Source organism: Lasiodiplodia theobromae, assembly GCF_012971845.1.
Source record: "Lasiodiplodia theobromae strain AM2As chromosome Unknown scaffold_18, whole genome shotgun sequence".
Classification (NCBI taxonomy): domain Eukaryota; kingdom Fungi; phylum Ascomycota; class Dothideomycetes; order Botryosphaeriales; family Botryosphaeriaceae; genus Lasiodiplodia; species Lasiodiplodia theobromae.
Window position 1 is genome coordinate 814,133 of NW_023336388.1, and position 12,836 is coordinate 826,968.

The 12,836-nt window shown below is 58.5% G+C and overlaps 2 protein-coding genes across 2 annotated transcripts; both read left to right on the top strand.

Annotated features, from left to right (window-relative positions):
* Positions 1 to 76: 76 nt before the first annotated feature.
* On the top strand, positions 77 to 6,137 carry LTHEOB_6460 (uncharacterized protein; the record flags this gene model as incomplete). The annotated part of the gene is made up of 2 exons (XM_035515719.1): positions 77 to 2,427; positions 3,356 to 6,137. 2 exons carry the CDS (start codon positions 77 to 79, stop codon positions 6,135 to 6,137), a joined length of 5,133 nt encoding a protein of 1,710 aa, XP_035373043.1.
* Positions 6,138 to 7,784: 1,647 nt separating this feature from the next.
* Positions 7,785 to 10,643, top strand: LTHEOB_6461 (uncharacterized protein; the record flags this gene model as incomplete). The annotated part of the gene is made up of 1 exon (XM_035515720.1): positions 7,785 to 10,643. The coding sequence occupies one exon, from the start codon at positions 7,785 to 7,787 to the stop codon at positions 10,641 to 10,643; it is 2,859 nt and encodes a 952-aa protein (XP_035373044.1).
* Between the last annotated feature and the right edge of the window lie 2,193 nt (positions 10,644 to 12,836).

Genomic DNA, 12,836 nt, shown 5'->3' on the forward strand with positions numbered 1-12,836 from the left:
GACTTACGAATTCTCTTCATTCCCCACAAGCTCAACTCGAAAACAACCGAACCCGTACTACAACTGAACTCTGAACATGCCGAACTCCCGCCGCCACACCAACAACGACCCCTTCGAATCATCCGATGAAGACGAGCTGGCTCGTCGCATCGGGCGCCGCACTCAGCGTCGCCTCGCCCTCGAGGCTCGGCACGAGGAGGCCCGCAACTGGGTGCCTCCCAGGCCGGAGCGCGAATACGAGGAGGCGGAGAACGTGGACCGGCTTCGGTATTTCCAGCAGATGCCAGAGAAGCAGAAGCGCCGTGTTCTCCGCCTGAACCTGCACGAGTCCTATACTACGGAGCAGGCTATCGACACTGTCATGACGGAGGCGAAGCATAACCTCCTCGAGGCCCCGCTCGCTGCATGCAAGGAGCTTACCGCGACGATCCGCCTGCTCTACATGGAGGAGGCGGGGAAGATGTTCGGGCAATGGAATGTGCTCGAGCATTTCATCCGTACCGTTCCGCAGGACCAGGTGAAGGCGGCTGAGAGGATCTTTCGGCTCGTTTGCCTTGATCCGTATGATCGGCAGTTCATGATGTCGGCTGAGCAGCTGGCTCGCGAGCTCATGAACAGTGACTTCCTGGACAAGCTCCTCCACGAGATGGTCAAGACTGCCTTCCGTTTCAAGGCGCACTATGCTGAGCTTCAGGCCCTCCGTCGGTACGATAGCCCTCCTGCCAACCCGCCGAGGCTTGCCCCGACTGATGATATTGTAGACAGGGTGAGTAAGAGTCTCAAGCTCGAGCGCCAGATCGAACAGGAGATCCCCAAGGTCGCTAACTCGCTCCACGCGTACAAGACGCACATGCGGAAGTGGCTTAGGATGATCCTCGAGCTGCACCCGTCCAACCCGGCGGCTCAGAAGATCTCCAACAGGTATCCGCAGCTGTGGAATCGCGGCTACTACAACGTTGCCGAGTGCTTCTCGGCGATCATTGACGAGCTCGGAGAGCAGGAGCTCAAGGGCTACGACGCGGACGAGCCCTTCACGATCATGTGCCTGGCATTTTACCACTGCTGCATCGGCACCGTCGGTCGCGTTAGCTACAACCAAATCGAGCGCGTGATCGCCAGGCACGAGTGGCCCGAGGCCAGCACCGCCGACCTTGCCAGGGCCGTCCGCGACGGCATCTCCCACGTCTACCGCAGAGAGTCATCCCGCTACGAGATCAAGGTCGGCAAATACCTGAAGGAGGACCTCAAGGACGAGTACGACATGAACCCCGCAGTCGCCGACTTTCTCTCCGAACTCGAGGCCGACAGCGGCGCAGCGGCGAGCATGGCCGTCGATGGCGACTGGTCGTTCCTTCCAGCCGAGATAGGAGCTAGAATATTCAGCTTCGGGATGGCGGAGATGGCGAGCGAGGCGCTGGGCATGGGGATGCTGTGTAGCTTGTGCGCGGTTTCAAAGTTGCTGGATGACGCGAACTACGTCGTTCAGAACGAGCCGTACGAGATTTCCGGTCCCGCTGCGGCGATGGGCATGCACCGGCAGAAGTGGATCGCGATTCGCGCGATGGTGTATCAGCCGGTCGTCGGCAAGATGGACGAGCTGGTCGACATCGTCCAGGCCAGCTGCTACGAGAAGCCGCGCGAGGAGATGCACAAGCAGCTCGTCAACGCGAACGGGCTGAATGACATCCAGCGCCTCCGCGACCTTGCCTTTGCTGGCAACGTCGAGCTCCCGATCAAGGAGAGCATCGAGATGGTGCTTGAGGGCGCAACGCTGCTCGACGGGCTCGGCAGCTTCATCAGAGACACGGAGCAGGCCCACCTGACCCGCCTCATGCGATTCAACCAGGCCGCCCTCATCTCCGGCCTCTCCAGCTTCCTCGACCAGACCAACTGGGACGCCATCCGCGCCACGCTGACCAAGCTGACGGACGCAGACACCGCCCACTCCGCCTTCACCCGCTGGGACATCGGCGGCCCGCTCCGCCACATCCTGGCCAACCCGTCCACCCCCTCCTCCACCATCGGCGCCGCCATCAAGGCCCTCTCCACCGCCGCCCTCCACGACCCCACCACCAACCTCCTCCGCCTCCTCCAGGCCCCGCCGCCGCCGCACGCACCCCCCTCCGCTGACGCGCTCTCCTCGAACGAGCTCAACACGCTGGCCCGCCTCGTGCTGCGCGCCTGGTACCTCAGCCAAGAGGACGCGCCGTCGACCGCACCAGACCAGCTGCGCTGGCTGTCGCGGCACTGCTGGCTGTTCGGGGTGCTCTGCCAGTGGCAGATGTTTCCGGCCCCGCAGAGCCTCTGGGCGGTGACGACGGCCTTGCTGGACGCGCCGGAGGTAACGGATGTGATGGTGCTGCCGGATGATTTGTTCGGACTGGCGCCGCCGAAGAGGGATGTTGACAACATTCCGGGTGTGGTGGGGTATGCGGATATGCATAGGCGTGTGCGGGTGGAGGGAAGCGTAGTTGATGGGGGGAGGATTGTGGTGTTGTAGGATGATGAGATGGAGACTGCTTAGCCTCGCTCTGATTGCTTGGAGTTTGGAGTTTTCTGGCCTTTGCCATGCATGTTTAACTGTACTTTTTCGCTCCTGGTTTGTTCTACATCTTGTTCTTGATAGACGCATTGCAATAGATTGTTATCTGAAAACTTGGTTACAGTAAACTCTCGTGACCTAGGAAAGCAAGTACTGATTTTCGTCCTGCTTGCTACGAAAGCTGTTTGCTAAGGAGGCCAGCTCATACTCATGTCCACATGGCTCGTATCTTAGCACATGGCATTGTCATGTCTCAGCTGAGTTGCTGGGGACCACATGTGCCAGATGATTATGATTGCCTGTACCTACGACCGTAATGAAATAAATTTGCTGAACACTACAACTGCGTCATTTGCCTCTATGGTTCGTTTTGCAGAGGGTATATATAAAGCTACTTAGTGGGTTGAGTTGAATCGTCACACACATCCGTGCCCGACCCGGGAATCTACTTAAAAAGCCTTTTCTGCTGTTCTAGAAGAAAGGTGCTACTGGTGATCATTGAAAATAATATTCGGAACATGTATAGCACGATGCTAAATGTGGGAGGCCTGTCTTTAGGTGTTATGGCGCGGCATTGTTCGACTACTCTGCGACGAGCTTGTCTGCCACTGACACCAGGCCATGGCCTGTCAAGGTGATAGATGCTTAGTTGCCATGCTGCCGCGTCGTTCCAAAACCATTCACAATCGCGAAGTCTACGTCAATTCTCTTCTACTTCTTCCATTCTCTTCCAGAACAGCTCCCCACCCGCAACGCAACCCACGACCCGCCAACTTACCTTGGGCCTGATCTGACGATGCCACGCCCACGCAGGCTCTCAGCGTCCAGCACCACCAGCTCGGACCCCGACACAGACAGAGCAAATGCTCCACGCCGCCGTCCCTCTGCGCCACCGGTCCCCACCGCAGAACGTCCCAGCCGCGCTTCCGGCACGAGATGGCGACCACCCAACCCGCGCACGCCCACCCGCACCCAGCCAAACATCAGCCGGCTTCAGGCCTTCCAGCGGATGCCTCGAGAAGCACAGATGCGGGTGCTCTACCTGCGCTTGAGAGGAGGCATGTCCGTCGCCGACGCCATCGACTCGGTCGTCAGCGAGCGGCGTCTGGGGCTGAACATCGTGCGGCGCCTGATCCAGCGGCGGGAGGAGCAGGCGGCAGAGATCAGAATCACGCTCGAGCGCGTCAATGAGAACGTGTTTACGCAGTGGATCATGCTGACTGTTCTCGTGCAAGGCCTGCCTGCGGCGGAACAAGCTACGGGTCGCCGAATGCTTCGGCTGGTTTCGGTCGATCCACGAGATATCCAGTGCATTGCTAAGGCGCAGAATGCGGTTGTTGGAATGGGCCGTGGCCACGATCTCATGAAGCGGACACTTGACACACTTTATGGCCTCGCTACATCCTTCCACAAGCACGAGGAAAGCCTTCGTGGCTTGCAGCGGTATGACAGACACCAGCCCATCCCCGATGCCGATCCGATTGAGGGACCTCCAGATGGTGTCCTCGCTCCAACTGTTATTCTCGAGCATGAAGAGTATCTTAAGGAGTGTTGCCAAATTATGCAAAAGAAGCTGTCGCAGTATTGTGCAGAAATGGACCAGTGGATGCACTCAATCATGTTCATGTTTGCTTATCATCAACGCCGACAGGACGGCTTCAAGCAGCTGCATGAGCTAGCGGTTGGATGGAATGGGAATGTCGTGGGAGAAGAACGCGAACGTCAGGTCTTGCAAGCTCCAATCGACCAATCAAGATGGGACGATCCGACTACCGACGACCAGCCCTCTATCCTCCTCGGAGCTGTTTTCAAATGCTCACTGGCCAGCCCTGGCCGCCCAAGCCGGGAGCTTCTGAGCCGCCTTTCCAGCTGGGAACTCTGGAACACCGACAAGCCTGCAGCCGTCGCCACCAAAGCCTCCGAGACGCTCAAGTCCATGTGGGACGCAGCGTCCACCCACTGGGACACACTCAGATTGGTTTTGTCATGTGACATCAAGGAATCGGGGCTTAATCCTGCCATGCAGCGCCCATGGTTGGACTCGATGATCAGTGAAGACATGTCGTCTTTTCAAGATGTCGCACTGGCCTCCGAAAGGGACGGCTGGCCGTGGCCTATCCCCGTCAAAAAGAGAATGTTTACCATGATAATGATGTACTGTGCCAAGGAGCTGCTCGGGCGTCTCTACATCGCCACCGATTTCGTTGCGAAGGGGCTCAGCCGACTGGGGGAGCCCCTGCCAACCCCAAGACAGGTGCCACAACCTCTATCCACGCTGTACTCCAGAGCAATGCACCACAGATATCTTCTGCGGCATCGCTCTCTCTTCCAAACCTATCACCGCAACGCTGTCGAACAATTCAGGGCTCTTGTAGAGCAATCATGCCGCAATCCCCGCGCCAAAAAGCTGATGCTGGCCGCCATGCCCGCGTCCGGCCACGGCGCCGACCTCGAGCAAGTCCGCAACATAGCCATGGCAGCCCACCTCGAGCAGAAATCCATTCTGGACAGCGCAACCGCACTCTCCCAGGGCCAGACCGATCTCGCCAAGCTATCCTCCCACATCAAGACGACAGGCCTCAAACACACGCGCTACCTCTCCTCCCTCCCCCTCAAAGAAGCCGAAGCCCTCCTATCTGCCTACACCGACCGCAACCCTTCCTCCCTCCGCGGCGAAGCGCTGCCCGACGCCCTCCTCAACGACTCCTACAGCCGCCCGTACTTCACCGCCGCCACCGCCACCGCCCCCTCCTCCGCCACCACCACCATCGACCTCGCCGGCCGCCTCACCCACTCCACCTGGCGCGCCCCCATCGCCGCAACGATCCACCTCCTCCACCGCATCAACAACACCCCCCTGTTCTCCTCCTCCTCCTCCTCCTCCTCCCCCCTCCCCTCCATCGCGACCGCCGACGCCAGGCGGCTGACCTCCCTCGCCCTCACCGCGCTCTTCCACCTCACCGCCGCCGCGGCGATACCGGCCGTCACGGCGCAGCGCGACAACGCGCGCGCGCTGCTGTCGCGGCACGCCTGGCTGCACGGGCTGCACGCCGCGTGGCTGGCGTGGCAGCGCGACGCGGAGCAGCTGGCCGGCGCGCTGCGGTCGAGCCTGGCTGCGTCGGGGGTGCTGCGGGTGTGCGTGGCGCCGGGTAGGGACAGGGATAGGGTGGCGTACGCGAGGCGGTTGGCGAGGGTGGTGGGGGAGCGGGGGGTGGATTGGGCGAATATTGAGGGGCTGACGGCGGCGTGTGGGGCGGAGGAGGTGGGCGGGGAGGAGACGAGGAGGGAGGTGTATGTGCATTGTCGAAGGTTGAGGGTGTTGCGGGAGGCGACGGATATGGTGTTGGGGATGGGGGAGGAGGGGGTCGTGGATGCGAGGGTCTTGCCGGCGGATCTGAAGGTGGGCGACAGGCCGGAGCCGAGGTGCGAGGTGCTGGAGAGGCTGCATGCGTTGGTTAAGTTTGATCGGCCGGTGTTGGAGGGCGGGATGGCGGTGCCGTGGACGCCTGGGTGGGAGGAGGAGCATGAAAGGATTGTGTTTGAGTGGCGAATGGGGCAGATGTGCGCTGCGTTTGAGCGCTTGTCCTTGGGCTAGACGTGGCTAGGCATACTGACGGCTTTTTGCTCCTCGATGTGGGCGAGGATTAGGACTTACGATTGTAATTGGTTACCGGGCGAGAGAATTCGTTCATATCTTTTTCATTCCTTGATTACTTTATACCTCGTTTCAATGAGCTTAATTCTCCCCACCATCCTCCGTGTTGTTTCGTCCGGCGCGCTGTTCAACCTGCAGACCCTCGCCAACGGAGGTGTCCAGTGTAGCAAAGGCCTAGCACAATAGCAGGGTGACCGCTTCAGCCCTTATTGTTTTCCTTGATTTGCACAACCATTCCGGGCCGGAGCTGCTCCTTGGTGAATTGCCAACATCGCCTTCCATCTCGCATGCGCATTAGCTTTTGAACTCAAACTGCGCTTATACTTGTATATATTTCGCTCGATCCGACCAGTCCTTGACCATCTCAGCTTTGCTGGTTTCCCAGGCGTCCGCCACGCCCACCATCTCGTCCTCCTTGCCCCTCAAGCCAACCATTGGATCCTGCTTAGCATGCTCCTCCAAGGTCATCCAGCATACAAGTACGCATCCGCTCGCCTGATCTCTCTTGACGTCAGCTAACGTTGAGACCTGCAGGCATGTCCACACCAGAGGACGCAGATCACTGTCGGGCCGGGCAACAACTTTGTCAGCCGCACTGTCAGAAACATAAACATCAACGTCACGTCGTACGGCCATAATGACGAGTAGCACCGCTGCTATGATGAGCAATCGCCGCATGAGTGTGGTCAACAACGGCATGCCATAAGCTTCTGGATGCGGTTGCAGATTGACAGCGAACAGCTGAAGCGGCTGACTACGTCACGTCCAGAAAACATTCAGACGCGCAGTACTGCCCTTCCCTGAGGTCTACAGAGGAGGCGGGGGGTGGGGTCAGCCACTGCCTGTTCTTCGGCTTCGGTCGCGTAGCTGCATAACACGGCTATTCCGCCTACGCCACCTCCAGATGGGCTTTTGCGACGAAGGCATACATGTTGTTGAACATTGCGAGCTTGTTCTATATATTCTTTTCCGCCAGTGCTTCATTTCCTACATTGAATAAGAATAGTTGCATTGTTGAGCCTTCTACTCATCATGGTCTTGCGCCGCAGCACCAGAAGCATTATCGTGCCATGCGTTCGGCTGCTTGGCCTGTCTTTTGTATCAATGGTAATTCTACTTTTCCATAGCTAAGATAGCTGACAACAGAGATGCAGAGAGCGGGTGTGATTAGCTTCTTTTGTATATTTTCTTATGAGTTTGCGGACACGCCTATGGCGCAGCTGCGTTTGACTTGCGTCGGTTAATTTACCAAATGAGATCGGCTCGACGCGAAGCCGGGCTTTCGCCTGGCAGTGCAGCGGAGACCCTTATGCCCGGCGGGCGACATGTAGACCCTCTTCTTCTAATTCCATCCTCTTCCCCGACATCCACTTTTGCGGCCCGCACCCAACCATCCGTCCGGCAATCATCAGACCCCAATTGCGCTATATACCGCCTATAGCTGCATTCCAGGACGGTCCACCCCAAGCAAAAGCACTGTAAGCCCCGCGTGACGCAGCTAAAAATACGGCGATCGCGACCGTCGCTAATCTACCAACATGCGTTAGTCTTACTCTTACATTTCCTGTGCCGCATTCAAAATTCACAATGCCGCACCTTGGACGCTTCCGACGCCTGTTTTCCAGGCTCAGAGCGCTTAGTCATGCAAACGAAGACATTGGCGCGTCCAACAGCCCGAGGGACCAGGCGACCGCCAACTCATCCACCCACACCCATGCTGCAGCTGGTAGGGAGTTCGAAGGGACTCACTACCACACTCTGCTTCCACCCTCTCCGGAGGCGCATATACCTGATCACAACACTGAGGGCCCCTGGCGTCCACCCACTCCGGACCGGGTCATGGGCACGCAGGAGGGTGCCAACCACCTGCGCACCTTCCAACATCTCCCCGGAGAGGCCCAAGTCAGGGCAATCTGGCTCCACCAGAACGAGGGAATGACTCTCGAACAAGCAATCGCAACCGCCGCAGTCGAGCTTCGTCTGCGCCTGCTCGAATATCCTGTCCAAGCCCGTGAGGCGCACACGGCAGCTGTTCGTCTGACCCTCCAGCAGGTCAATGAAAACCTGTTTACTGAGTGGATCCTCCTGAGCGTCCTTGTTCAAACTCTTCCCCCTTCCCAGCAGGCAGTGGGACAGCGCATCCTCGGGCTGCTGTCTGCGGATCCTCGTGATATCAAGAACATATACCAGGCTAGGCGCGCAGCAGTTGGGCTTGGTAATGACTCCATTAACCGTGCCCTCGATCGTATCAACGACAACGCGGCGTCGTTCCGCCGCAACGAAGAAGATATCCGCGGCCTCCATCAATACGACAGGCACCACCCCTTGCCCGAGCCTGAGCCCATCGAGGGCCCACCAGAGGGCATGGTCACCCCGGAGGATGTCCTCAAGAGTGAGAAGCACTTCGATTCAAGCACTGAAGCCATGGAATTTGCAATCACTGGCTACACCAGGGTCCTCAATGACTGGCTGCAGGGACTCTGCCAAGAGTTCGCTTCCGAAGACGATCCTGTCCTTGAGAAGCTGGCTGAGTTCATGCTCTCATGGGCTCGCTACGTTCACACTCCGGCAGAAACGCGTCAACGTCAAGTTCTCAATTACCCCTTCAACCGGTCAGCGTGGGATGACCCGTTCACGACCGATCCCGGCTCCATTCTCCTTGGCGCCTTTTTCAAGTGTGCCCTGGTCAGGCGCGATCACCCACCCCTCTACCACCTGAACCTCATCGCCAATTGGGACGACTGGGACATCAGGAAGCCAGCTGCCGCTGCCATGCTCGCATCGGACAACCTTAGAAACATGCATAAGGCCGCAAAGGCGCATCTGGATGGCAGCCGATCAGCCCTTTGCCTCGAGCTCGCAAGCTTGCGGCCCACGGCCACGCCTGGCCTTTTGAACGGTCTGCTTGGAGCGCTCCAGGCTCATAACTGCGATGAGACCCACCTCGAGATGCTGCGCACTGTCAACGAAGATGAGATTCTTACATGGCCTCTCGCTATTCAGTGCCGGCTCTACTCAGTCATTATGCTGTCTCATGCCATGAAGAGGCTCGCCTTCCTGTGCAATGGCAGCAGGATGCTTGCTCAGAGCCTCAACAAGCTGGACCCGTTCCTCTCAGAGACCGACGACTTGATGCAAGCCATGTTCAAGATCTACGGGAGGGCCAGGCGGCACGCGTTCGCGGCATGGAACGGAGCCATATTCCGCAGCTACCACTATGACGCGATCTACGAGTTCAGAGACATGCTCGAGTCCTGCAGCAACCAGCGCGCGAAGACCTTGATGCTTACAAAGATTCCCGAGTCTGGCTGCGGCGCAGACCTCCAACGCGTCCGCGACATCGCGGTCGCTGCTAACGTCGAGAAGTCCATTCGAGACAGCGCCCAGATGCTGTTGTGGCAGCAGCAAGACCTTGAAAAGCTCTCCGAGCACATCCGGACGCTTGAGCAGCGCCACAGTGCCTACCTGTCCCGCATCGATATCCGGCAAGCCGTAGAGATCCTGGCTGCCGAGTCCACGAGCTACAGCTACGAGCCTCGCTACATCCGCGAGTACGTCATCAGCAAGATTCCCTCCAGCGCCGCCCACCTCGACTGCCTGGGCCGCTCGGACTTCGGTCCCGCCCTGCGCGATGCCGTGTCGGATGCCATTGCTGAAGAAACCTATGGTGCTATCGACCTTGCCAGGGCTTTCTACACCGCCTCGCTGCAGAGGCCACTTCAAAGCACGGTCGCCATGATCCGCGACCACCTCCAGGGCGTCGCGCATGAGGGCTTGTCTTTCGCGTCTGCTGATGTCTCGCTTGTTGCCCGTCTGTTGCTTCGTGGCGTCTACTACAGCTACGTCGATCTGCCCCCCAGCGGGCTTGCCCAGGCGCAGGGTCTATCCCGTCACTGTTGGATCCTCGGACTGCTGGGTGCCTGGCTGGAATGGCACATCGACGTCGTGCTCATGACCAGCAACGTACTCATGGCACTGGACACGCACGAATGGAAGCACCCTGGCCGGTCGGCGATGTTGCGCTGGCCGGAGACGAGGCTGGCACAAGCGCTCACCGCAGAGGACAAGGACTGGGATAGAGTTGAAGCTTCGCTGGCTGCGGAGGAGGGGAATGTGGTGTCGCTGGAGATGAAAGATCAGTTCTACGAGCATCTCCATAAGCTCAGGCTCCTGCGCGACGCAACGAACAAGTACCTCGGCCTGCCAGATGCCATCGACACGAGGGTCCTGCCGGAGGACTTTCAAGCGGCTGCCACGGCCTGTGGTGCTCGGAAGGATGAGAGCTTTGATATGCTCCATCGGATGATCAAGTTCAACGGTTCGGTTCTGGACGGCGGTAGCGTGTCTGTGGACGCAACTGGCTGGGAGGACGCACACGAATACCAGCTGCGCCAGATGAGGCTTTCCCACTTGTCTCGATCGCGCAGGGATTCCGTGTTGATGTGAAAGGTTGGTATTCATTGTTTTCATGAAAACGGTCATACTGTATTCAAAGGTTGAGATTCATTGCTCTCAGGGAATCGGGTTCACTGCATTCACAGGTGTGTAGGATTACTTGCTTTCAAGGCTATGGTGGAGAGGTTTCATATTTTCTTTACAATAGCTGTGCTCCTATAGATATGTAGATAGGAGAACATAACAGCAGGCTCACATACACGTCGTGTGCATGTTTAGCGATGTCTATGATGGTGTTGTGCCGCTGAGCGATGATGACGTTCGACGTTCCACCGTTCCACAGCGAAGTGCGCGACGCTTTCCCCTCGCAGGAAATTCGATCGGCATCGCCCCGCACGCCACGCAGAACCTTATTTCCACCGCCAGGAAACGCAGACGCAGCAGGGAAAATTGCCCGCAATCCACGCTTGCATGCTGTGACGTCAAATGGAGCCCAAATCTGTACTCTCCAGTCACCTTCATCCCTCTGGCGTTGATGTTAGTGTGGCGCAATACCGCAGTATTGTGCTTGACCTCGCCGCAGAGAGAGATAGGCGTTGAGTTGGCAGCGCTGAGGAAGGTTCCCAGAACTCTTCCCCTTGGCGAGGCGTCAAAATTCCGCACTGCGGCGCTGCCACCACGCTGCTGTTCCGCCATCCGTATGCTAAGACTGACACAGCTAAGCCTCTGTCCGGCCCTACAGCTGCCCTGCTGATGGGCTTGGATCGACATACACATGAGGGATTAAGCACCCCGCTCCTTCCCACTTTGCCACCGCTGTTCATGATCACCCGTATTCACATGTTGCCAGTATGGCGCCTGACCGTGCAAGGAGTCAAAAAGATCACGATGGCCCTGGGCATGACGCATCACCCGCCCGTTTCCGGGCATGCTGGCGAGCTCATCTGGCCAACTGCTGCCAGTCCTGGACCCCAGCGAACGTATGGGGCAAGCACCACCGCCCCGCGCCTTCCACAGACGGCTTTCCGGGGGGGCATGACCCAGTCCTACGGGGCGCGTGCGTCGCCCGGCCGACCAGCCCGTCGGCTGCGAGCCCCGCCGATCCTCCGATGCCAAACTATTTAAACCCCTCCACCGTCCAACTCCGCTCCTCTTTTTCTTTTCTTCTTCAGCTTCTCCTGGTTTCGGCTGGGACCAAGTGCAGTGCGCTTTTTTTGTTCCTTTGACCGGGAATGAGCTGTCTACGGACGGCCGCCTTTCTGGCAAAAATCTTTTTGGAACCGGGTGGCTGGTCCCTGAGCACCGCTCATACTTCGCTCATCACAGTGTCGCTCGTATTGCACTATCTCGAGCTGACGCGACCTTCTTTTCTTTTTCTTTTCGTCAATTTGCTGGCCTTGAGCCGGCTCTTGAGGAAGAGAACTTTTTCTGATTTGCGATGGCTGTGGTGGAACTGGCTGGGATTATGCACTGTTGCGACTGCTCGTGTGTTTTGGTGTGTCTGCCATTCGCCATTTCGCCTTGATTGTATGCGCGCTCTGCTACGCCCTTCGGCGGCTACTGGCATGCTCGCCATGCGGCCAGCTCGTCAGAACTACAGGCCGCTCGATCCAGCCAGCGGCTTTCGGTGAGCAAGCTCGGGGCGATCTCTGAGACGGGTGAGCACAGTGCTTGGCGACGGCTCCGACCGCACTTCTCGACGGAGCACGGTGGCGCAATGACCGCATTGCTATCTCAGCCTCGAGCGGTCGCGGCGAGCGGCCGCAGCGAGCGGGGCTCCCTGCGCAACAGGCTGGCCAGGTTTTCGCGCCACCGCGCCAGCGCAACCACAATAGTACACGATTTCGCACATCTTGACATAGCTGAAGGTCCACCAGACACCGCTTCAGACTCCCGATATCAGCAACCGTGCCCGCACGCGCTCGGGCAGCTTTGCCCATCCGTCTGCTCCAAACGCCGGCGCCTGGCACGGCCTTCTTCGCTGCCGATGTGCCCAGCCATCGCCGCCGCTCAGCCTGATGCTCGTGCATGCAAATCACACATTCCGAATCGTCCCTCTCCCTCGCAAGTCTTATCCTACGTTTCTCAGCCACGCCTCCGCTGTCCTGGTGAACAGTCCATCTTGGACTTGGCGAAAACGACAGCTCCGACTCAACAAAGGGCGCCACCCACAGCATCATACCCCGAGAACAACGCCATTGCTGCTCTTGAGACAATGGCCGCATGCCAATCAGGCTTGACCGG